The 26,218-nt window shown below is 40.1% G+C and overlaps 1 protein-coding gene and 1 long non-coding RNA gene across 3 annotated transcripts in view; one reads left to right on the forward strand and one right to left on the reverse strand.

Moving 5' to 3' along the window:
* LOC132593342 (uncharacterized) overlaps nt 1-26,218 on the reverse strand; it is a 74,616-nt gene that overhangs the window by 14,631 nt on the left and 33,767 nt on the right. The gene's annotated exons all lie outside the window — the stretch shown is intronic.
* On the forward strand, nt 20,018-22,868 carry TCF21 (transcription factor 21). Of its 2 annotated transcripts, XM_070043473.1 has the most exons (3): nt 20,018-20,713; nt 22,486-22,583; nt 22,721-22,868. In XM_070043473.1, the coding sequence occupies exons 1-2, from the start codon at nt 20,264-20,266 to the stop codon at nt 22,573-22,575; spliced, it is 540 nt and encodes a 179-aa protein (XP_069899574.1). In that variant the 5' UTR covers nt 20,018-20,263; the 3' UTR covers nt 22,576-22,583; nt 22,721-22,868. The 2 variants fall into 2 exon arrangements, with proteins under 2 accessions (XP_069899574.1, XP_030709274.1); XM_030853414.3 differs by lacking the exon at nt 22,721-22,868 and having other exon boundaries at nt 22,486-22,675.

Here is a 26,218-nt window from a genome sequence, read left to right on the forward strand (position 1 = left end):
TTCATGGTACGTGGGTTTGCTCAAACACGCAGCTTACAATTCACTAAAAGTTCACATTGCAGACTATAATGATTAATTTCTCTAGAAACTTTAGGTTAAGATATACACCTAAATGATCAAAGAAGTAGCATGTTTTACTTAGAGAAAGGGGAAGAAAAAGAACCGTAACTTGGAGCATATAAGAAACACAAGATAGAATATGTAATAGCAAGGGGTCATGCTCATAGAGAATTTAGGATGTGCTAATTTCTGTGTGTGTATGTGTGTGTGTGTGATCTCACTTAGTCCTCTTAACCACCCTATGAAACTAAAAGAGGTTAATCATGCCCAAGCTCATACAGCCAGAGAGAAGCACAACTGGGAACGACCCGTCCATCTGGCTCCAAACCTGGCTGTGCTAGTCTGTCTCTCATAGGTACCCATTTCTCTCGAGCAGCCAGTTGGTGGAAAGAAGACAAGGGTCACAATACACTAAGGACCCCTTTCTGCTTCAGACCTGTCTATTTTGTGGTCAACAAACCAAACTCTTATATTTGGAGCACAGACCTAAATCTAAAAAACACCTTTAGTAGAAAAATGCCTTAGTTCAAAACATGTGTGAAACGAAAGGAAGAAAAAAGAAATCCAATATTGCACCTGCTGATTGCAGTTTGCAGCTACAGCCTGCTGCCCTAAGCAGTGGCTGTGGCTAACGAAGCACCTTGCATTCCAACCTGATGAATAAGATGGCGATAAAGATGAACAAGATAAAGTCCACAGGGCCTTGTATGTTACTTGACACATGGAAAGTTCTAATATATATTTGCAGATTGGAAAAAGGAGCCTGAGGGTTGGACAAGAATGGGTTGTTACAGGTGTTGATAGCATTATTTTACTTATTTAAGAAGAGTCCTTCTGAAACAGGGATAATCCCTGTTGTTTGTACGTTGTATTTGCTCAGTTTATTGATTTTACAATTTTATTAAAAGCAAAGATTATTATACAACTAATAAATCAAAAGCTATAACTTAACAAAGTAATTCAACCATTTCAGTAATGATTTCAAATTTACTTAATCAAAATTCTCATTTAATTGAAATCACAAAGCTAATACATTAGATATATTTAAACACTTCGAAGAACTCATACAGATGATCACAATGATTATAAAACTTCCTATTATACTTAAGTGGATTAAAATGTATTAATACCTTGAATTTAAATTTGCTCCTTCATCTTCCCTATACTTACTCACATTTTAAAAATAATTTTCCAAGTTCTAGACAGATGATATTCAAAATATTTAACAACCTGTACTGCTAACTAAGGAGAATTGGGTGCCTGTAGTACTAAAGCAAGCTCCTAAGTGCCCCTACTTTCCTGGCCTTTCAGTCGTCCCAGGCATAAACCCTTTTAGATAAAGCCGGGGAGATCTGTGGAAGTACAAGGCAGGATTGAGGAGGCAGGTGACAAGACTGGAGTATTTACTGACCTGAATGGAAGTATTGAATTTTAACCAATGGCATGGCCATCTTTGTACTTACCAACTGAATGTCAACACTTTTTACAATAATATTACAAGACTCAGAAAAGAAAGGCTATTTTTTCAGACCAGCCAAGGTTAATCTGGATTGTTGACCAACTGACCAATTGTATGGGGCACAGTGTCTGCTCACACCATCTACAATGACTTGAACCATAACCAGAGATATCTGATTGGGCCCCTTTTGATGGCTGGATTTTAACCACCATAATTTTTCAAAGAATACAAGGCTCTGACAAATAATTTTTGATATCTCACAACCTTAGTTATTTTCTCTATTTGATGCTTTTTTTTAAGGTTTTCTTTATCATCATTGTAAAAATGTATTTTCATCTTGCATAACTTGTGCCTGGGCTGGTTTGATAAGGCTGGAAGCCTCTGAAAAATCTGTTCACTGTAATCCCAATTATTCCTTCTTATCCGTAATCAGTGTGACACGAGAAGTTAGTTTGAAGGAGAAAGTAAAGAGTTTAGTTTTGGACGTGCTGCCTGCAAGATATATTCATATGGAAATGACCAGGAGGCATATGAAAATTCATTCCTAGCCTTCAGGAATTAAATCCAGAGTAAAGACTTAACTGGAGAACTGCGTAGGAAAATGGTAATAAAGAGTTGAAAATGGATGTGATCATTCAATGTAAAAGGAATGAGAAAACCAGCAACAGAAATTTGAGAAATGTCCATATTTAGGTGATTTGTGTAAGAAGACAGTGAAAATAAAACAAATGATCAAACATAAACATAAAGTACATAGTGTCACAGGATCCAAACAAAGGGAAAATAATTTTAATATATACAGAGAAAGTGACGTAGCCTTGCTTGAAATAACAACAACAAAATGTTAATAACCTAAATGGATCAGTCAGCAAATAATTAAATTATAGACTATTACACAACCATCGGAATGAGGTAAATCTATGCTTGCTACCATGGAAAGATTCCCAAGTCATACTGTTAAATTTACAAGTAAATCATAGAAATATATATATTTATATATTATGATTTATGTATATTATGATTCCAAATAATGTAAGAGAAAAATGAAAAGCATTGCATAATACAAATGTAGGATCTATATATATATTCTTGCACATATGTATAAATCTGGAGCTATCTATCGATCGATTGATTGATAGATATACATAGAATATCGTACTTGTAGGATTTTCAGGTTGGTCACCACTGAAAAAGAGGGCTTGAGAAAAGTCTGAAGTAGGACTTTCTTATTTTGATTAAGATACTCCTGCTTTGTTTGAAGCTTTGCAATAAAACTATACTTATGCACTACTTGGGTAAATGGTAATAAACTATATGTAATTTTTATAATAAACCAACAATAAGCCAGCAACCAATGCTGCAGGAAGAAACCAAAGAGAATGAAAACGAAGGGAAAGGTCATTGTTTTATGACTAGCAATTTGATGGTGGCCTAAAAAGAGCAAGTTCAGAATACTGGTAAGGAAAGAATCCTGATTACAAGGGTGAGAAGAGGTGAAAGGGGTTGGAGGGGGAGTTACAGATACGACCTATTCAAGCTTTTTATCTGTGCCTTGGGGAAAGACTAAAGAAAACTGGTAACCAGAGACTTTCTCAGGATTAAATCTGGGAGATATTCAGTGAGCCCGTCAGAGCTGTTGAGTTGCCATGAGACCTTTTGCTGGAGCTTGGGAGAAGATCGTTCCCTTTTTTTTTTTTTTTTTTCCCCCACTGAGGTTATACATGGGAGGAGGTGTAACTAGACCTTCAGCCAGCAATTCTGATTCCATCTGGAGTCTGATAAAGAAATCAACCTAGCAGAAGGCAGCAGAGAAACATGGGCTGAATTCTAATGATGAAATTAGGCACTAATCCTCAATATGCTGAACCATCTATATCCTTGGACTTTTCACCTGTAAGAACCAATAAATTTCCCTTTGCTTTTTAAATCATGATGGGTTTTCTGTCACTTGACACAGAACCCACATAAAGGCTTATTTTTATTTGAGACTCTATCTAAATAAGTTATGAAAGAACATCTTAAATTGAATTTCACAAATAACCAAAAGAATTTAGTATGGCCATTAATTTCAGCATCTGTCCTATAGCTCTTACCAGAACAGCTTGCTAACCAACACTGTAATAACATTGGGTGGTTTGGATTTCACCTCCTCTCCTTTCCTTTCCCTCCTCTCTAATGGAGCTGCTTAATGAGTAGTGAAAAGTCCCAAAAGGTGAATGCGAAAGAGAAGAGGATAATCAATCCCAAAGGCAGTGAACTCCAAAGATATTCAGTCGGTAAAAAATTGTTTGGCCTCACTGAAGTTATCACCTTCAACAGCTAGTTCTTCCTGGCATACTGATGGAGAGTGGCTAGTAGATTTTCTTTTGAGGGTAATATTTGAAATATTTAATGCTATCAAAGAATGGCTTTCTTAGAAATATAAATCTGTTTCTGTGTTATTTGAGAAGACATAATAAGTTAATGAACTTCATAAAACTTAGGGGGTTGTATCCAGTTTATTTCATGGTTATATCATACAATGATATAATTGTACAATATCTGATCCATGCAAAAGAAATTTGTGCAGTACATGTGTAAGTTATGAAACATAGTAATAAAAAACATTACTATAGTAATGAATGCTTGTCCCTCCCCAAAAAATTCATATGTTGAAAGCTAATCCCCAGTGTGATGGTATTTGGCAGTGAGGTTTTGGGAGATGATTTGGTCATGAGGGCAGAACTCTCATGAATGGGATTAGTGGTCTTATAAAAAAGACCCTACAGAGTTTCTTAGTCCCTTCTACCATGTGAGGACACAGTGCAAACATGGCACCAGGAAGCAGGCTCTCACCAGCCTCAGAATCTGCCAGTGCCTTATCTTGGACTTCCCAAACTCCAGAACTGTGAGAAGTAAATTTCTCTTGTTTATAAGCCGCAAATTCTATAGTATTGTGTTATAGCTGACCAAATGGAGTAAGACAAACACCTAGTACCACTATTCAACATAAAAACTAGAACACTGCCAACACCAGTGAATTTACTTTTGCGTTCCGTCAGTCACATCCCTTTATAACCCTAGATAAAATCAGTATTCTGAATTTTGTGTTCAACCTCCCTTTATGTTTCTATATAATTTATTAAATATGTATATATTATATTTTCTATAATGTATATATATCCCTATACAATCATAGTGTATGTAGTCTTCTATGGTTTGATTTTTCATTCAACATTGTTTCATCCATAATGTTGAGTGTAGCTATAGTTCATGTAATTTTCCCTGCTGTATAATAGTAAGCATTTGTTTTCCGTATTGTTATTCAGTTTTTTCCTCTTTGTTCAAACCCAATGTAACCTGGGAGCCTGGGAGTGGAATATATCCCAGTCAGTGTCTGTGTAAATAGGAACATAGTTTCTCTCTCAGGAGTTATTTATATAGAGAAAAAGCTGCTGATTCTCTCCATTACAGTCTTCCTAGAACAAACTGAGTGTTATCTTCATAAGAAACCTGAGTAAAAACTATGAGGAACTAGTCATCATATTCCATTATGGTTTTCAAAAGTGAAAGGAAAGTACTTACCTTGTTGCTTCTCTTTAAAACACTGAACATATATTTGTTAATACTAAAGTCAAAGTTATGCCCCTTGGTTGGGTCTGTGTTTCCATGCTATGCCAAATACCCAGTTAAAAAGTAAAATGCAAGAATATCATTCACCAATTAAAAGGAATAAAATGCTAATACATGCTATATTTTGGATGAACCTCAAAAACATTATGCTAAGTGAAATAAGGAAGATGCAAAAGATCACATAATGTTTGATTTATATCACTTATGGTTTATACAACATGTCTAGAAAAGGCAAATTTATAGACATAGAAAGCAGATCAGTGAGTGCCTGGGGCTGGGGGCAGGAGTGAGAAGTAACTGCAGATGGGCAAGAGGGAGCTTCTTGGAGTGACAGAAATGGGCTAAAGTTAGATTGTGACAATAGTGATGGCTGTATACCTCTATAAATTTACTAAAATCACTGAATCACAAGGGTGAACTTTGTGGTATATAAATTATACTTCAATAAAGCTGCTGAAAATTAAAGTGCTGTCATAATATCTCTAAAGTACTAAACCTAATTCTTTGTTGTTGTTGTTGTTTGATTTCACTTAATTAATGCAATCTATAAATTATTTGGGCTTTTGAAGAAGCAGCTTCAGTCTGTTAAATTTTAACATTTACATGGACTGTTTAACTAGCCCATTTTATTTTATTTATTTTTAAGATCTTTTTGATGTGGACCATTTTTAAAGTCTTTACTGAATTTGTTACAAATTGCTTCCGTTTTATGTTTTGGTTTTTTGGCCACGAGGCATGTGGGATCTTAGCTCCCCGACCAGGGATTGAACCCACACCCTCTGCATTGGAAGGTGAAGTCTTAACCACTAGACCACCAGGGAAGTCCCTTAACTAGCCCATTTTAAAGTAAAGCTAGAATGGGAGAGGTCCAGCAACTTGAAAAGACCTGCTATTGAAGATGGCAACTGAGTAAGAATGAGTTGGATTACTTGCTAAGGGGCCTAAACTATGACATTGGGAAGATAATTACCCCTCCACATACAAGTAGAGAAATCTTAAAACAGCAGCAGTTTCCCAAGGGATCCTATGTCATGATGAGGAGGGATTACAGGAAACTTCTACTAACACTTTATTTTCCTTCCTGGAGTGCCCGGAGAGGTTTCAGTAACTCGGTGGACAGGTCAATGGCTACTTACACTATAGAGTTACCCACAGCCCTCATGATAACTTATGCCTTGCCTACTCCTTTAAAAACCCTCTTTCTTTTTGTCAGAGGCATTTAAGTTTTGTGTTTCCACAAGTTTGCAACTCTCAGTTGAGTTTGGTTTGTGACCTGGTAGTTGTTCATTGAAATAGGACATCATACCAAACATGCCTTGAAAGGAAAACAACTATAGAAAGCCAGGAATAAAAGGATGAGTTGGCCAAATGGATCCCACTCTTTTGGATATAATTTTAAATGAAACAGCATTTTTATCACAAAATGGACAGACCTAAAGTTAAATATAAGAAAAGAAAGCTAAAATATTCAAGATTTTTAAAAAATTTATAATTATGTTTGTGAAGCAGAGAAGGAAAGCAATTGGTTAGATAATTTAAGCGTGTTCCCGAAATACCAGTTTTGTCTCAGTTATCTTGATATTTCAGGAGAAAAATATTGGCATGGATTGTGCTAAAGATGAAAATTCTTCTAATTGTTTTGCATATGTACAAACAATGTAAGTGAAGTATATTAGTGTAGAGTTTAACATTCTAGGAGCAAGCAGTCAAAAAAAGACATTATCACTGTCAACATTTTCCTTGTAGAGAAAATTGTGAGATTACAGAGCACGTAGCCATCTGACAAATAGCCATCAGCCTAGTTTGCATGACATTTTTCTTTTACGTTATTAAAAAAAAAGAATCTAATCTCAACAGGTTTGAGTTTCTATGGCACCGAATTCTTTTTAAATAGACATCAGTTACTTGATTTAAAAATTCATGCGCTCTCTAGGATTTGAGAAAGAATGTTTTATTCTTACATGTCATTTATTTTCCATAGTGAAAGATATAATAATATCTACAGGGGCTTTAAGATAATATTATTCTTTAACTAGTTTCACTTGGTATGTGTCAATACCACTGCTAGTATCAAAGATGGAAGTCTAATACAACGTGAGTTGTTTTTATATGCCAATGTTTTATCTTAAAACACACACACGTACATCTGAACCACATTACTAAATAATTTAGAGATGATAGCGCACCTAGAAAATTCCTCAGGAAAGTCACTCTTAAACATTACTCCCACTGATTCAGTGGATTTCTATGTTAGTATAAGTTGCTGTTTAAGATCTAAATCAGTTCTCATATCTCACCAATGAACCCATAATAAAGAGAGAACTGTGGAAGAAAAGGGTTTGCTTGCCATCCATACCCTATATTCAACCCATCTAGGTCATGTGCTGAAATTATATTTTTCCAAAAGAGTGCAAAGCATTAAAATATACATTCAAAGAAGCCAGACAGCTCATTGTATGATGGCCCCATGCCCTATCTAGACCTCTCAAGGCATTCCATAATTCTTACAAACCTGCAGTGCAAACAAAGGACATTTGTCCAATAATACCTCCACAAGGAAAGAATAGAAACATACTTTTATTTCCATATTAAAATTGTAGAAAGCAGTCACAAAGGTTACTGCCACTAGAATCTGATCAAAATCATTACTAAATAATAATTTTAACAGATTATCATAAATGTCATAATTAAAGGTAAATACCAGAAGAAATATCTGCTCCCTTACTTTCAGACAATCCTTAAATTAATGTTTTGAAAACTTTTATTTTAGCAATGGAAGCCTGGACTCAAAAACACCCTTCTCTCATTTGTAATTGTAACTATTTGATTTACTTATTTTCAGTTTTACAATAAATGATGCTTTTTAAAGAACAGATGCTCTTTCTTTTCTTAATGTGTATTTGTCAATGTTAAGAAGAAAATGTTGTGTACTCCAAAAGTTTGCTACATCATGACAAAGAAGAGAATTCAGGGTTAACTCTCTGCTGTTGAGTGGTGAATTGAGTGTGAGGGCAGAGACGGGACAGAATAGTCCTTGAGTAGGCAAAGCAGCTGGCTGGAGAGGACACAGGCCCTCACTGACTCTCACCTCCACCAAACATCCCAACAATAGGGACACTTCCCTGTGCCCAGAACAAATTCTCATTAGTTGTATCAGATTCATGTCGTCTTTTAAATTGAAGATTTATTTTAAAATCTTTAAAGGAGCGTATATATCTGACCTTTCAGGGTATGTGTAGAAGTAACAACACAAATCAAAACAACCCAAAGGAAAAAAGACATCTGTTTGATCAAGCATCTCTGTCTTCCACAGTGAGAAATATTATCATAAATAAGAAAAAAAAAAAAAGAAATACCCCCTAATTTGCATAATTTAAGTAATGTTCTAAGGCTAACTCTTTACTGTTTGGGAAGTCTATGAGGCATTTGGTCCAATAGATAGAAGTCCACAAGGAATGGGAAGTGGCATTACATTTATTATAAGATTATCCAGCATCAGATATTGACTTTGAACACGTTTTAAAGAAAGGTAATTAAAGGTGGATCTAAGAATGCAAAATAATTGGAATCAAGTAGAGTTACTTGGTAGAAATAAAATTTGAAAGTGAAACACTTAAGCCTTTCATGCTTTTCTTAACATTACAGTAGACGATAATTTTTTAAAATTTCTCCTATTAAAGGCAAAATGATGAACAATACATTCAATAATTGGTTCAGTTCTTAGATGATTTTTTAAGACTCGATCTTCTGTAAGACTTAAAATGTATATAAATATGAATACATATATGAAAATAAAAATTAAAAAGTATGTGTTTGAGTAACATTAAAATAGAGGTTTCATGATTCCGTTACTAGTCTCCATTTAATGAGAAATCATTTGTATATATATTATTGGAGAGGCATGATGATTTTTTCTCCTGTTCTAAAAGTTTAAAACCTTTATTCCACAGTGTCCATTTAAAAAGCATTTGTGTGTGTGTGTTTGGTTGGTTTGTTGATTGGGGGTTTCCCCACCATCACCAGAAGTAAAGGTTGGCACCATTTTCCATCTGTATAACGATCCAATGTAAGTTGAAATGTCTTCATGATGCAAACTCGTGACTATGTGCTTTAACCCATTTTAATTCTCTCACTCCATGGAAACCCAACCTGAGACTTTTGCTCATGGTCGTATGTAGTGTAAGTCACAAAGTAAAAATGGAGACATGTTGAATAGTGTCCCCCCCAAAATTCATGTGCCACTCAGAATCTCAGAATGTGACCTTATTTGGATATAAGATCTTTACAGATGTTAATTAAGGTAAGGATGGAAATGAGATCATACTGGATAAGGGTGGGCCCTAAATCCTATGAAACTATGCTTATAAAAGATGGGAAACAATACAGAAAGAGACACAGAGAGAAGCCCATGTAAAGATAAAGATGGAGATTGCAATAATGTGACTGAAAGCCAAGGAACATCTAGGGTCACCAGAAGCTGGAAGAGGCAATGAAGGACACTTCTCTAGAGCCTTCAGACAAAGCATGACCCTGTGGACACCTTGATTTTGGACTTCTGGTCTTGAGAACTATGAGAGAGTAAATTTTCATTGTTTTAAGCCACCCAATTTGTGGTAATTTGTTACAGCAGCCCTAGGAAATTAATACAAGACTTGTGCTTTAAAATCTCTAAGTTCATTCTTTAGTTATGAATTCAAAAGACAGGGGCTATTCAAGGTGTTGGCCTTTCTTAATAAGAATGAAATTTGAGGCCAGGATTATAGGATGTGGCCATGTTGGCTTTCAGTTAGAATAAATTTTTTTTACTGAGATCTAATTTTCAAAGTTTGTAATAGAATTGCCAAAGAATAGGCAGCAGATCATCTTCACTGTGAATAGTCCATTTTCTTTTCTAAGAAACTCAAGCAATTATTTAAAATTAGATCTATACCAAGGCAAAGAGGAAATCATTTATTAATAGAATTCCATCACAAAAAAGTCAAAACAGATGATAACGCAGCATCAATTTTAAAATAAGTATCCCAAATAAATATAGTTGTGTCTGCAACTATTATATATAAATATAGTTGTGTCTGTTAATCTTTGGCAACAACTTTTATATCAAAAGTGTAGTTACTTTCATGATAAAGAAAGTTGTGATTTTTACCTATAGAGTCAAACACTTGGTGATTTCTGTGACCTACTATGAGGCCTTTGCAAAACATGCTGTATCATTATTCCACCATGGTCTAGACTTCCTAAATTTAATTTTGGGGAAAAAAGAATGATTGCTAATAAAGCAATCATTTAAATCACCAGAAAGTGAAGGGAAAGACTAAAGTAGTTATAGCTTAATACTGAATAGAGTTTTAATTTTGAGATTGCCATCATAAACTGCTTTTCATCCAAAATAATAGAATTCTAGATTTTATTGAAATTACTCCTGTCCTCCCCACATGTTTTTAGGGCTTAGTTGTTAAAAAGGGATTTCTTTGTTGTTGTTCTATGACTGTTGAAAGTCGTATCTTTTATAATCTTACCCCTAGCCTAAAGTGAAAATGGGGGGAAAAAATGGAATGCAACTATTGAAAAGGGCCATAGAAATAACTGTCATAGCAACAACCACCATCACAACAACAACCATTATTTATAAGTGTTTATCATATGTTAAGCACTAAACTAAGTCATTTTACATGTACCATCTCAATTAATACACCCTAAACACTATGGGACCCATCCCTGCTGTCATCAGGTTAAATAGGAGGACTCTGAGACCCAGTGAAGTTAAATTAAGGGACTTGTCCAAGTTCACACAACTAACTGGTTGTATAAGCAGAACTTAGACCCAGTCTCTTAGTGTCGTACTTGCCACAATAACTTGAGAAAAACATGAACAAAAATCATAATTCTATTAAGAACATTCACATTTTATAATTTAACAGGATGTGAGCATTACACTATACATCCAACATTTAGTTCACTCTTCTGCCCAAATTCATTTGAGAAGTGTTATACCCTACCCTTCCTGGGTAGATTGTCTCACTGTGGTCAGTTCTGGAATTGAGTTAAAAGAAAAAAGAACTTATTCATGTGAGGGGCAGTTTAGTATTTGCCTAAAATTCTGGCTGAAAATAATACTGGCTTTATCTAAAATATGTCACAGTGACCAGTTAAAAAAAACCCAGTACAGTCAATCAACTGTTTGTTTTGTCTATTGAGTAACCCCCAAAAACACATTTAGCAAATTTCAGTACTGAATTGATCTAACCCATGTCTGTTTCTGTGTGGGAGCTATGTGGTATACTCAAATGCAATGGATGAAGAATTCCTAAATTCTTCTACTAATGGGTTCTTTAGAATTGATTTAGAGCTTCTAACTAAAGAATGGTCCTCCTTTCTCTAGGAGGATTGCCCTTTGTAAATTTTAAGAATAAGTATCAGATGACCCTTCTTGTCATAGACCATGGATTTAAAACTCTTCATCCTAATGATTCCTCAGAAAAAGAAAACGAAGACAAACAAAGCCTGAGGTGTGTTGTTCTTATTGTTGTAATTGTGGTTGGTATAACAACATTGGATGCAGTAAACTCTCAAATGACAGAAGAGTCCAAGGCATATCCTGAGTAGATTGAAAGTTGGAAATAATAATAAATAAGAAAAACCATTTTCCAGTTGTAATTTCCAAAGATAACTGCTATGGGCTGATTTGTGTCCTCCCTGCCCCCAAATTCATGTCAAATTTGTAACTGTAACTGTATTTGGAGATAGGGCTTTTAGGAGTTAATTAAGGTTAGGTGAGGTCGTAAAGGTGGGGTCCAACAGCATCGCTGGACTTATAAGAAAAGGAAGAGAGAGAGACCACTCTCTTTCTCTCCCTCCTCAAAAGTACTCAGAAGGAAAACCATGTGAGGACACGGCAAGAAGGTGGCCACTTGCAAGCCAGGAAGAGAGTTCTCGCCAGAAACCAACCAGTCTGGTACCAGGATCGCTGACTTCCAGCGTCCAGAACAGTGAGAAAATAAATGTTTGTTGTTTAAGCCACCCAGTCTATGGTATTTTGCTGACTAAGATGATAAACTATTAGCAAACCTTAAAAATATGTCAGAAAAGTAAAAAAATTTTAAGAAGCTTTCCACTTGCTCTAACCCCTTATAAATTTACCTGCTGCGTGATCAGATTGATAGAAATTAAACAAGCAATTTACAGGGTTTCAGTTAGGGCCAATAGTAGGTAGTAAACAGCCTTAACAACCTGCACATTTTTTCTGGCCATTTCTCAAAAGCAGTAACTTTAAAAAGTTATTTTACTGAGAGTAAGTTAACGACAACATTTGCTGGAACGGCTCATATTGATGAGTTTTCTCAGATGAGTAGTCAGAGGTAGATTGTTAAATATTTTTCAACTAATTCTGAGCTCCAAATAAGAAGTGAAGCCCACTGGTACTTTGAACAAATTATAAACTTCATAGAGAACTTGTGATCTGCCTTTTCTATCAGAATCAAACAAAATATTCTACCCTAGCTGTGGTTAACTTGATCCTTTATGCTACAAATACACTGGCAGAAAATAAATTGGCTCCCCTTGTTTCTACTAATGGATTCCCCTTATATTCAGAGACTATATTTCCAAAATTTCCTTGTACTAAAGAGGCTAATAGAATGGAAGCAGAAGTGATATGTATAACTTCTAGATCCCATTATTATAAAGAACCTGCTCGCCCTCTACCCACTTTTTCCTCCCTCCTGAGGGCTGGTGAGGGTAAACTGACTTTACCTATGTATATGAAGTCATCCAGCTCCCAAAGGATTACAGAGTAACAAGACAGAAGGAACCTGGGTGCCTGGGTATCTTTGTGAAGTAGAGTCACCCATCCTGGACCACCTGCCAAGGTCTACACTATAAGGAAGAGAGAAGTAAATCTGTGACTTGTCTGAGCCACTGTACGTTGGAGTTGTGCTTAGTCCTCTAAATAATGTGCATATCTTACAGTTTACAGTGTGCCTTCCATATGCTATGTTCTAGAACATCCATCCATTCATTCAACAACTACTTTTTAAGTACATCTTATGTGTTAGCTCTACTCTAGGCTCTAAGCACACAACTAAGCCAAGCACATAAAGTCCCTGAACTCAGGAAAACTTTCATTACAGTGATGGGGGAACAAAGTAAATACAAATAAACACAATAATTTCAAAACAGTAACAGTTGTTTAAAGTGAAGGCTCTACACTCAGATTGGCCCATGTTTAAACCCAGATTTTGCCATTTATCCCCTGTAGTGGCCAGCCTCCAAGAATGACCCCCCCAAACAGAAATATGCACACTGAACCACACCTCCTCTTTTATAGACCCCTCCCCTTGAATCTGAGCAGGTTCCATGACTCACTTTTGACCAATAGAATGAGGCCAAAGTGATGCTGTGTGTCTTCCAAGGTTAGGTCATAGAAGACTTTCAGCTTCCACCTGGATCTTATGGAATGCTCACCCAGAAAGGGGTCAGCTGTCATGTAACAAGATCAACTGCCTGAGACTGCCAGGCTGAGGAAGCCATGTGGAGAGGCTGTACAGAGAGAGATGCCCGGCCCGACCAACCCTAGCTGTTCTGCCCATGCCAGTGTGTGAATGAAGAAGTCATCTTTGATGTTTAGCCTAATCAAGCCTTCAGCTGACTCAGCTGCCTTCTGACTGCAACAGCATGAGAGACCCCAAGTGAGAACCAGCCAGCTGAGCCCAAGCAACCACAGAACCAAGAGAAATGACACTAACTTAAGCCACCAATTTGGGTTATAACACAGCAGGAGCCAACTGGATCACCAGCTTCATGAATTAAGCACATTTCTTACTCTCTCTGTGCCTCCACTTTATCACCTCCAAGGTTCCTATCTCATAAGGTTGCTACTAGAACTAAGTGAGTTAATCTGGAAAGTGCTTACAACAGTGCCTGGTTTGTGGTAAACATTTAGTAAATGTTGGCTATTATTATTTATGATCAATAAATAAAATAGGATGATGGGACAGAAATATTCATAGTGGATGCTCAGGAAGTTCTTACCTAGAAGATGACCCTTGAACTTAGACCTGAAAAATAAGGACTCCACCACGCAGAGAGCCGGAGAGGAGCCTCCAAACAGAGAGAGGAGTGAGGACAAAGATCCTGGGGTGGCAATGGTACAGTGTTTTTGAGAGATACAGACATGGCCAGTGTGATTGGAGGGTGGTGAGCCAAACAGAATCATGTAAGCCATGATAAGGAATTTGGATTTTGTATTAAACACAATAGAAAGCTTTGAGGGATTTTAAGAAGGGGAATGTCTTGGATCACTCTGTTGGAAGACGATTTTAGAAAGGCAAGAATGGAAGCAGAAAGAGCATTTAGAAGACTTTTGTAGTCATCTTAGTAAAAGACTTTGGTGACTTGAACCAGTGTTTAGCAGGGGAGATGGAGAGAAGAGGGCAGATTTGAGGATGTGTTCATTGAATGAGTGGCCCTTGGGCTGCCCATCAGGTCCCCATGGTAGAAATGAGATTTATTTTAACAAGGCCACTTTGGAACTTACATTACTTTAACCCCTTAGACAGAGTTCAAAGCATTATACCCCAGGACGGCTCGAGTTTGTCTCATTTTGGATAGTTCAGGGTTCAGTTGCTACAGATTCTTGTTACTAAATAGGGGATGATAGAATATAAGTTTTCTCACCCATTTCTTATTATTATTCAAACAGGAAAAGCAATTCAAAGCAATCTAGCTTAGTGGAAGGAGCATTACAAGGCAAATCAGGACACAGGTTCAAGTGGCAATACTGTAGCTGACCACTTATGTGAGCCTGCACAGAATTCTTGACCACTTAGGGGCCTTCTTGATTCTCAGCCCCTTCCAATTCTGAGAGTCTATCACTTTGGAGCTCTATTTTAAAATACTACATTACCTGGACATATTTTATGCTCATGAGGTCAGGAGTCACATTCTAAGTACTTTCTTGATGGTCCCAGGATCTAAACTCTATGACTCATGATTTTTGGCTCCTTGAGGCTAAAAGCACCTGCCACAAGGACGTAATTACAAGCAGATCATCACCAGAAAGAAGCTGTGATTTTATTTTTTGCCCACCTTATCCTAACCTGATAGGAAGGGGCCCGACAGTAAGTTGGCCTCTTTGTTTTATTGCCATCAATGGGCCATATTTAACATAAAATGCTTTATAGGCATCTTTCAAATAATCCATAAAATTTATTATTTTTAGGAAAACTTGGGAGGTTTTGCTCAGGCTTTACACTAAGACACAGAAAAGTCATCACTCAAGCAAGTTTTTCTAAAACTTCATTGTTATGGGTGGAAAGCCTCTGGCACACATTTCTACTAGGATTTCCATTTCATAGACTCACAGACATAGAAATCAAACTTATGGTTACCAAAGGGGAAAGGGTGGGGAGGGATAAATTGGGAATTTGGAATTAACAGATACACACTACTATATATAAAATAAATAAGCAACAAGGACCTGCTGTATAGCACCAGGAACTATATTTAATATCTTGTAATGCCCTATAATAACCTTATATAACCTGTAATGGAAAATAATCTGGAAAAGAGATATATACTTGCTGTACACCTGAAACATTGTTAATCAACTATACTTCAACAAAAATTGCAAATATAACTTTAAAAAAAAAGATTTCTATTTCATATAGCAGCTCTTTCTTTAGTGGTGACAACAGAAAAGAGAGATTCTACATAAAATGGGAGAACGGAGGCACAGAACCTCACATGGCACCTGACAGGAGAGTTGTTCAGTTTCTTCTCTCTTCTCTCCTAATATTGAGCAGGTCTAATAAAATATGCTAGTGTTAGAAGACTTAGGATGACATCAAATTCGATTTGTAAAAATTTCACTTCTCACTATCTGCCTGAGTTTCTTTCAGCTCACTTGCCCCTTAAGGTAAACTCTGTCTTTCACGTGCACAGGCCTTGTTGCTTTCAGAGTTACATTTTGGAGCATGTGGGATGCAAGGGTAACTCTTGGATCTGAAAACCATGAGTCTTTCTTTGGACTTTATTGTTGCTGTCTGCCAGCTTTAAATTTTAGTGCTGTAGCACTGGATCTACAATTCATTGAATTAAATGAAAAGGAGGGGGACAGTAAGGTGAACACCAAGAGGACTTCTGAATACTGATCATAAATGGTGCCCCGTAGGAAAAGAATATGAAAAAGAATGTATATACGGTATATGTATAATCGAATCACTTTGCTTTACAGCAGAAATTAACACAACATTATAAATCAACTATATGTCAATAAAATAAATTTTTAAAAACGGTGCCAGGTAAAGATAATAGCATCACCATCACTGATGTCCTTACATAGCCACCAGTCTCACTCACTGGTGCTGTACTCACTTTGGCTGCCAAAATATAACAGGCCAGCATTATTATAATTTGAAATCAGTAAGGGGAGATAATGCTCACCTGACAAAATAAGTTAAAATTTAACAAAATACAGTCAAATTTCAATAGTCTTATAAGCTGAAGATGGAAAATAATCAATTAGCAGCAAAGGATACAGTGGCAATTATGTCCAATGGAGAAAGAGGTGTCAATTTGCATAGAAGGTCAGCATATTGTTGAAGTGGTGTTGGTTACCATCAAACAAAGAGAATAACACATTTGGAGGTGTTAATTAAAAGTGAAGAAAGAAAGATAGAATTGGCAGTTTCGCCAATTTGCCAGCCTGTGTGCCTCCTGGCCAACTAGTAGGGAGTATGAGAAAAGGACTAAAATTCGAGTTTAAAGACATACTTCCCTGCCCCCCGGAAAGAGAATGTGATGATGGTAGATGAAGTCAGTTCAAAAGAAGCCCTGATGTTTTTCTTCTCATAAAAAAGGAAGCAAATTATCCCATCCAAGTGCAACTGAATCAAATTTGAACTTCCTGAAAATTTATCAGTTGATAAACGAGGATTTACGTTCAAGGATACATTCCATGCCTAATCTTCATTTCACTACTTTTGGAGATAAATCTTCCTTAGCATTGAAATCTTTCAAAGATAGCCTTTCTTGCAGAACAAATTGTTGGAAGTGTGCAACAAATTGGCCAGATGTCGCTGAGGCATAAATTCTCTCTTAAAAGTAAGGTAAGAACTTTTAGTAACTACCTCATGCTCTCACACCACTAGTTTTCTACTTAGTTCTTTGAAACTGTAATGTTCAAAGGATTTCTCTTGTTATTGAAAGAGTTAATACAGTTTCTCAAAAATGCTTCTCTTCTCACAGAATTATAGTTTATATTTTGGGAGAATCTGGCACAGCTTAAGTTACAGCTTAACTGATTTTCTCAGTAGAATCCAACAATAAGTCATTTCCCCCACCCATCTGTCCCTAAGTGTTTATTAGTAGGGTAGACACAAAATGTCAAGAGGAAAAAGTATTATTCATCTTAGTCTACTGTCTTCAAGACTGCACATCAGGTACCTAAATAACAGCCTTCTTCATAGCTTGCTCCCAAACAGGTAGCTATCGCTTAGAGGGTTTTTACAAATACCCCAAGTTCATTATCAGCCCACTAGCCCTTCCCAGACTAACTGTATCACTGCAGGATAAGTGGACTTAATTCTTACTTATCTAAAAAATAATACTCATTGCAAGGCACAAAAAGCAGCTTGTGGCATGAAGCTAGTTTTGCTCCTTTCCAGAAATTGCTGTTTTTAAGTTTCAAACCTTAGAAAAATCAGAGAGCAGAAATCTATTCGGATGTATATATTACTATGATTGTTACTATCCCCCAAACAGTCTCAGCAGCTTACCAACTGAAGGGTAGCAGAAAATCAGACCTTCTCCCTCCAGTAAGAAAAGTACTCTAAGCAAAATCTTCCTAGCTTACTAGCCTGGCATGTGGTAAGGCCATAGTTCTGATTCTTAATTATCATCCCATTCCAGAGCCCAAATAAATAAATTACCTGTGGTTATTCCACAGATATCTCAGTAGCTACACACACACACACACACACACACACACACACGTTTCACAAAGTATTGGCCAATGCCCACTTTCACATAGCTCTTTTAGTCTAAAAATAACTTAAACTTTCATGTCTTACCAAGACTGAGAAAAGGGAGGGAAAATCAAAGAAAACTAATTTGGGAATCAGAGGGGAAATATTTAACAGGACTGTTGGGTGTTCCCTTAATGCTGTCTTGAATCTCAGATTAAATTATTATACTTTCTGTGTTGTAGTGCTGGGTCATTTGTGCATGAGGACAAAGGCAACTTCAACTTGATATTTCTATCATCCCTGCTGTGTGAAGAGTCCTTTTCCTGGTTTATAACATCAATCACTCTCGCAATAAATCTTGGTAGTGGATATGGTCATTTAAATCTCCACCTGCACAAACAACAGAAAATAAGAGAGCCCATAAATCTCTACACCGGTGATTAACAAATTTTGGATCCTGGGCAAAGATATTATGGGGGCGGGGAGGGGTCTCACTAATTCATTAATAAAGACTGATTTGCTGACAATCTGTTTAGTTTACAGCATAGGGAGAAAGCAAACAAGACCCTGCTAACAAAACAAAATGTTAGAGGTTAGTGAATTCCCAGCTGAGCCCAGGATTAGAGATATGGTATCTTAACGTAGGAGAGGGGTGCAGATTCCGAGCCAAAAGCTCAGAATCCGCTCTTGCTTTTTGCTCTAGCCCCTCATTGTCAATGCTTAATTGCAAGGAAATAAAACCTGGAGAACTAGTAAGAAATATTCATGCATTCTGTCTCTCTGATTTCATTTCATCGATGTCATTCAATCCCTTGGTTTCTGGTTCCCTTTGCTTTTCTACTTACTCCCCAGATTTTCTTCTTCTCCAGGAAAGATGGTCGGGGCTGGAGTTAGAGATGGAAAAAAGAACCTTCTGAACAGGACATTTTGCTTAACGTTTTGTAATGTCAGCTTTACATGCAGAACCGTGGTAGCCAAGAGGATGTAAGGAGAAGGCGAAGGCAGCAGGCAGCACTGGGAGGGAGGAAACCAGAAGTCCTGGACAAGGTGATGTCTGAGAGCAACTAACATTCTTAAGACAATATTAACTGCATTTCTAGAAAGAAATTTAGGGAGAAGTTTTAATTTCATTAAGAAAAGGTTATAGGTTTTAGTTTCATTAAGAAAAGATTATCGACTAACAAAATGTTTTCCACACACCAGTATTACTCTATCTCATTTCCTCCACTCCCCCTAAACTGTGTGTGGTTGTGTGTGGGTGTGCAATGGTCATGTCTGTTCATGTACACACCGGCAGTTCCTTGATATCTTTAAAGTGACCAGGTGTAGATAGATTTTTTGGTACTTTCTCTGTCATCACCCTAATGATCCTAGAAAGCACTTATTGTCTTAATTCACCAGAGTTAAGGTGTGAAGATATCTTGGAAAAGCCACAGAGTCTTATAGGGTGTTGGCAGGAGGTGGTTGATCCCTGCCTGCATTTTAATTGGTGTTTTCTGGGGGGAAGCGGGGAGCCAGAGGATGCTAGTGAGATTTGTGGGTGGAAGGCCCAGAAACAGCAAAAGGATGTGGTCGGTTTCCTAAAGTGCTCAGTTTCAGGCAGCTATGACCTGTTAAGAAGGAAAGCGGGCCTTAGGAGATGGGCCCCCCCGGAGAAGGAGCTTCAGTAGGGCCCGCTCCTCCCCAGACCGGCCAAGAGTGGGAGAAGGTGACTGGTATTTGCATCCTGCAATGGAGTTTATCCACATTGCAAGCTGGAAATCAGGGGCTGTGCGTGAGTTTCCCTCCGGTTGTGAAAGGGGTCTAAGAGAGTTGCTGGGGCCTCGCAGGCCCCTCCCCTGGGCTGCAAGGATCCGCCTCTATTCCCCAGATAAATTCCTAGTGTCCACCAAATTCCTCAGCGCTCTCTCACACTCCTCTACGGCCACGACTCCGGGGGTGGGGAAACAGCGTCGGCTTCCTGCCCGCAGAAGCCCTCGCGGCTCCTTCTCAAGACTGCGAAGGGGAAAGGGGTGTGAGACCCAACCAGACCCGCAACTCCCGGCTCCCAAGCCGAGGTGGCTGCCCCACACTCCACGTTCGGGGGGTCCATTGGTTTCGGGGTCTCTCTCCTCTCTTCCCTTTCTCCTCTCTCCCTTCCCTGTCTCTCTCATCCTCTCCCCCAAACATGTCCACCGGCTCCCTCAGCGATGTGGACGACCTTCAAGAGGTGGAGATGCTGGACTGCGACGGGCTGAAAATGGACTCGAACAAGGAGTTTGTGACTTCCAACGAGAGCACCGAGGAGAGCTCCAACTGCGAGACCGGCTCTCCCCAGAAGGGCCGCGGCGGCCTGGGCAAGAGGAGGAAGGCTCCCACCAAGAAGAGCCCCTTGAGCGGGGTCAGCCAGGAAGGGAAGCAGGTCCAGCGCAATGCGGCCAACGCGCGCGAGCGGGCCCGGATGCGGGTGCTGAGCAAGGCCTTCTCCAGGCTCAAGACCACGCTGCCCTGGGTGCCCCCGGACACCAAGCTCTCCAAGCTGGACACGCTTAGGCTGGCGTCCAGCTACATCGCCCACTTGAGGCAGATCCTGGCCAACGACAAGTACGAGAACGGTTATATTCACCCGGTCAACCTGGTAAGTTCTCCGGTGCGGCGGCGGCGTCCCGGGGAGGGGGGCGGGGGCGACCCAGCGCGGCTGCACTGGGTCCCCGGTGAGAGGGTGCGCGCCAGCCTGGGAGCCGCGCATCTTAGTCACCGCCAGCCAGCGTCTCTAGGGAACCGGTGCAGGCGATCCCCACACGGCCCTCACTCTCTGCCTTCCAAGCCGCGGGAATGCGTTGATTTATGCGAGTATTTGACGTGGCAGCCCAATTAGGAGTTTGCAGGCGTATCGAGCTGGCAAAGAGGAGGGATCCCGCCGCACTCGCGCCAGCGCCTTCAGGGCCGGTGCGGGACAGCGAACACGGACAAGATGCTGCGCGCTGAGGCGGCATTTTAGTAATACTTTTATTCTTTCAGCTGAAGAGTAGAACTTGATTCCCCGCCCCCTCTAATTCCTGTAAATAAGAACAGCCAACTCTGTTTCTTTCCCAAGGATATGTAGAACCTTTACATATGGACACATCATGCCCCCCCATAATTGTCACATAAGTCCCCAACTGTTTAAATATTCTGCACTTCTCCTACAGATGGATTAACATTCTCGAATCCCAGAATTTCTAGCAAATACCAGCATAATCAGAACATTATCACGAGTATTAGTGTAATAAATAATATTAAAATAGGTCACTCTCCTTCAAGTTTAAGAACATGATACTTTTTATCTTAAAGAATAATGCTCATTGAGTCTAATATTTTTCTCAACCGCATTTTACTGTTTAAGAACTATATTTTAATTCCTTTTTCGTTTGATTTAATTTTAAACCTTCCAGGGGCTAAAGAAAAACAAAAACTAACTACCACCTCTGTTTATATATGATAAGAAGGAGAGGTTTTCCTCTTAAAAGTCTTCTTATCGGTGGGCACTAGAGAGAGAGGTTTGAAGGTTTGAATTGTCTTCTCTCTGAATTGGTTTCAGGAATTGGGGGGGGGATGCAAAACCACATTTTGCTGTGAAAAATATTTTTCCTTCTAATTAAAAGTCAGGGTTTTTGAATGAGGAAACAGCTTTTTAAAATCTGGAACGAAAATGAAAGCAGTGCCTTCATTTACAACTGCTGCTGCCTTCATCTTTGAATAAGAAACTTAAGGGAGCTTTATTATACACAGAACGGGGAAGGGAAGAGAAAGCTATGCTTGCTCAGCCCAGTAGGAACACAATGTGAAAACACACGGCTATATTCTTTTATTAACATTATTTGTTTTTAAGAGCTGGCGATTAATTTAGAAACTGTGGTTAAAACCGGCGTTTGTGATGGAGGAAACTAAAGATAGAAGTAGGGAAATCCATAGGGGTGAAAAGAGAGGGCTGGGAAGCCTGACCAGCACGTCAGAAGAGGGCCAGCAGGGCGCTTCACCTTGAACCCGGCGCCCAGTGGCGCGAGGTCCTTCTCGGCTTCCCTGCTCCGTTCACCCTAGCATCTGCCTCCGGGCTGTGGCAGGGCAGGAGCCACTTTGGGCTTTCCAAGGGTCTCCTCTCTTGGGTTTCACTTCAAACCCAGGGCGAGCCCCTCTTTGCTCTACCACCTCGAGCTGTGGCTTGGCGCCAACGCCGCTTTCTGCTTTACCCAGCCACAGGGCGCACTAGGTCACCGGGAAAACTGCAGAGATAACGGGCCTCTCCAACTCACTGCCTGCCCCCCACCGCGCCCTTTCCTTTGGGCGCCCTTTCCTTTGGTCTCGGGCTCCCGCCTCATCCCACCCCTCCTCCATGGCCACTTACCTCCTCCACCCTCTTCTCTCCTGCAGACGTGGCCCTTTATGGTGGCCGGGAAACCCGAGAGTGACCTGAAAGAAGTGGTGACCGCAAGCCGCTTATGTGGAACCACGGCGTCCTGACCTTGGAGGTGCGAGTCTGGGAAAGGCGCGCTCCCGGGGCGGGGGGGTGGGGGGGAGCGGGCCCCGGGAAGGCGACCCTTGCCCTCCCTGCTCTCTGTCTCTTCTTCCCCCTTGCAACTCTCCTCTCCCTTTCCCACCCCTCGAGAACACTTTACAGCGACGAGGAGATTCGTTTCCAAACCAGAGGACATCAATTGTACTTACAACGATTCCCATCTATTTAACTTTATTAACTTCTACCGTGAATGACTCTGCGAGCCTTGCTGGTCCAAGTGCAATATGTAATTATAAATATATAAATAGATAATAAGAGCCTATCAATGTGTATCTTTTGTACAATATGTTGTAAAATGTAGATCATAGAATAGCTGACTTTGACAGTCACATTTATAAAGTAATTCACTTAAAGATATATATTTTTTTCAAACAAGTTTTGTTACTTTCAAAAATAAATCTTTCTTTATATTGCTAAAAGCCCTGACATTTGGTGTGATTTTTTAAAATATATATTTGGAATAGAAAGATGGGGAACTATGGGGGAGCTATAAAATAAAAGTGGTTCTTTTGAATCTCAATCCAAACTTCTAGAGATAGTCAATGATTAAATACGATTTCCACTGTGAAGGTGCAGATCATATTTTGCACTGAAACCTCAAAAAGAAACTAGTCCCTCAAGTTTGCACGTTACTTTTCAGACAACTAGAAATAATGTAACTGTAAACAAAGAAAGGGAAGGATTAAAGTTATTAACAGTTACACGATTCAAGAGAAAAACACACCAGAAAAGAAAAATCTGATTTTCAGTTATTCCACAGTTTAATTGCTAACACGAGCAGGAAGGTAAACTCCACATTCTATAACTTTCCAGGCGCGTGCGTGAACCCAAGCAACCCATAGCTGCAAAACAGTGAAGAAGTACTGGGAGCGATGAAGAACATAAATGCCATACCTTTGGAATGTGTTTTACGATTTTCAAAGGGCTGCAACGTGTATTTTATATTTCTTATTAATAATTGATGATTACTTATAACAACGCGCATGCCTGCCTTTCGGTTACATTAGCCAGCGCGTTCAGCTCCTCTCCACGACTTCCGGTGGATTGGGTTTTAATTTAAACATCTTCCAGGCTACGGAACAGCTCGTTGGGGAAGATTAAGTTGAGATAAACAGAGAGGCGCGTCCGAGGAGCCTGGGACCGGGTTCCCTCTCTGCCCCAGCGGAGCCAGCGGCGGCCGATGCGCCAGATGCCACCGGGGCTGTTTAATGTTCGGGGTTATGACCGCAGTGTTTACAAGACGTCTTCGGTTATTTATACTGTTATTCCTCGCAGAGGGCCTTGAAACTTCCGCTTCATTTGCTCTTTCTTTTCGATTTTTTTTTTTTTTTTTTCCTTTTTCTCGGCTCAGTTAGGTACCTTGAGTAAGGGCTCCCCCGCTCTTGCACTTACCTTCAACCAACACCAAAGGCCGCTTAGGGGGTGGAGCCCTCAGCCTGGACAGCAGGGAAGGAGCCGGCGATGCTCTTGACCCGGGGAACCGCTGTGCCAGGAGGGATGTTCTCTACCAGAGACAGTTACCACGTTACCAAGTCCACATCTCCATTCTCCAAGCGCTGGGAACGCGGGTGACTCTTCATCCACGTACCTGCCATTCGCACGTCGGAGGACCTCTCAGGGTGTCAGGCTTCCCTCCCAGCCCCTTAACCCCCTACCCGGACTTGACCCTCAAGAGAGCATTTTAAGCTCTGGCCACCTCCACCTTTCCCAAATTCGCTTCTACCAGAGCGATGGACCGTCTACCCTCACCTCACGGATCCACAGTTCAAGTCAGAGATGCGTCCCAACGTGATTCAGTTGTCTGCGTCTCACGTTCAGCAAATTTTCCAAGCTCCCACTCACGTTTTTACAATAAATACTCAAAATTCTGAGCACTCTACGCAGGCGGCCCCCAGAGAAGAAATTTCTGCTTGCTCATTCTTTGACGACCCCCAACAGCAAAACAATTTGTTAAAAAAGTCCTCATGCCTCCCACCGACAACTTGCAGTCTGTGCTTTCAGCGCAAGGCCGGAAGCTGTGCACGCGGGACATGCAAGTTAAGCCCTAGTTTTGCGTCCAGTTCTTTCCTCAAAGTGTTTGGATTCTCAGTTCTCTCATCTCCAAAAGTGGGGATAAACGTGATTATAATGATAATAATAATCGTACTCATACATTTCCTCTTTCACCTCACAAAGACTTAGTGGTGCTCACATGAAGTTATAGTTTTGCAACAGCTTTGTAATGGAAAAGATCCGTGCACATATGGGTCACTTGTACTCAGTGGCTGGCGGTGAGCTGCCTATACTAGACCCGACCAGACCTGAAAGTACTCAGGCAGGAAGCTCGAGAGCATGCACAAGCTAGGGTCTTTTTATTGCAGGAACCAACACACCCCTCCAATGCAATGTTGAAGGTTACAACTTCCCTCTCTCTCTCTCTCTCTCTCTCTCTCTCTCTCTCTCTCTCTCTCTCTCACACACACACACACACACACACACACACACACACACACACACCCCTTTACCCCTCCTCGATGTTCTCCCATTTTGTCCAGAGCTTTATACCAATGTGACGATTTCCTAGAAATCCAGAGTCCAGAAAAATTCAGAGAACAAAGATAGGGAGTGGGACCAGCAAATATACGGGCTACACTGGTGCCTGGCTGTCTGGAAACCCTGAGCACAGGGGTCTCAGCCTTTGAGCCTGGGCACACTAGGGGACCCAAAGGTTGTCCACGGAAAGGAGCAAGCAACATGGTGGGAATGACAGGGTTGTGGCTACCACTAGCCCTGGCGCAGGACCACCCCCCTCCACACACACATCCACAGTCTAAACATCTCTCCTTCCCATGGACCCTTCTCTTCTGCCAGGTCGTCAGTCCTCCTGCACCCACCATGCCCTACGTCCCAATGTCTGGTGCTCTTCTCAAGCCTGTCCCAGCGGGATGTGACTTTGAGCCTACCGTGCCAGCACAGGTCCTTGGCATGTCTCGATTTTAAAGGAGGCAAGTGGTATCGGAAGGAGTGGGGGACCCCCTTTACCACAAGCCAGATAGTTAGGGGTGAGGGAGGTGTGACCTCTCAGTTATAAAAAATATCTTAGAAGGTGCTTTCTAAGATAGTCTAGAAGGAGAACAACCAAAGCAGGTTGTAGAAGCCTGGAAGGAAAATGACATGTTTCAAATAAGCATGTCTGCGAGTTCTCAGGAGGAGGAGACAGACACTGAAAGTGGACTGAAGCTGGGGAAGTCCCTTCTCCTCCCTTTTCTCCCTCTCTCTCTCTCTCTCCCCCCCCCCCCCCACTTCTGATTGCTTCTACGACTTCTTATAGGCAACTCACTGTGCTTCCCCACTGTCACTTCAGACTTCTTTCTAAACAGATAAGTAGTAAACAAGGTTGGTACCTGCTAGTTATATTTAGTGATCAGTGGGAAACACTGCCCAGGGAGGCTTCTGAGCCAGTGATTCCTGGGCGTGTATGGGAATCACCTGGACAGCTCCTGGAAGTAGAATGTTGGGCTCCATCCATTGAGTTCCAGATTCCAGAGGTGTGAGGTGGAGGTGAGGCCCCAGAATTTCTACTTCTAACAAGTTCCCAAAAGATGCTGA

The sequence above is a fragment of the Globicephala melas genome, chromosome 14, assembly GCF_963455315.2.
Source record: "Globicephala melas chromosome 14, mGloMel1.2, whole genome shotgun sequence".
NCBI lineage: Eukaryota > Metazoa > Chordata > Mammalia > Artiodactyla > Delphinidae > Globicephala > Globicephala melas.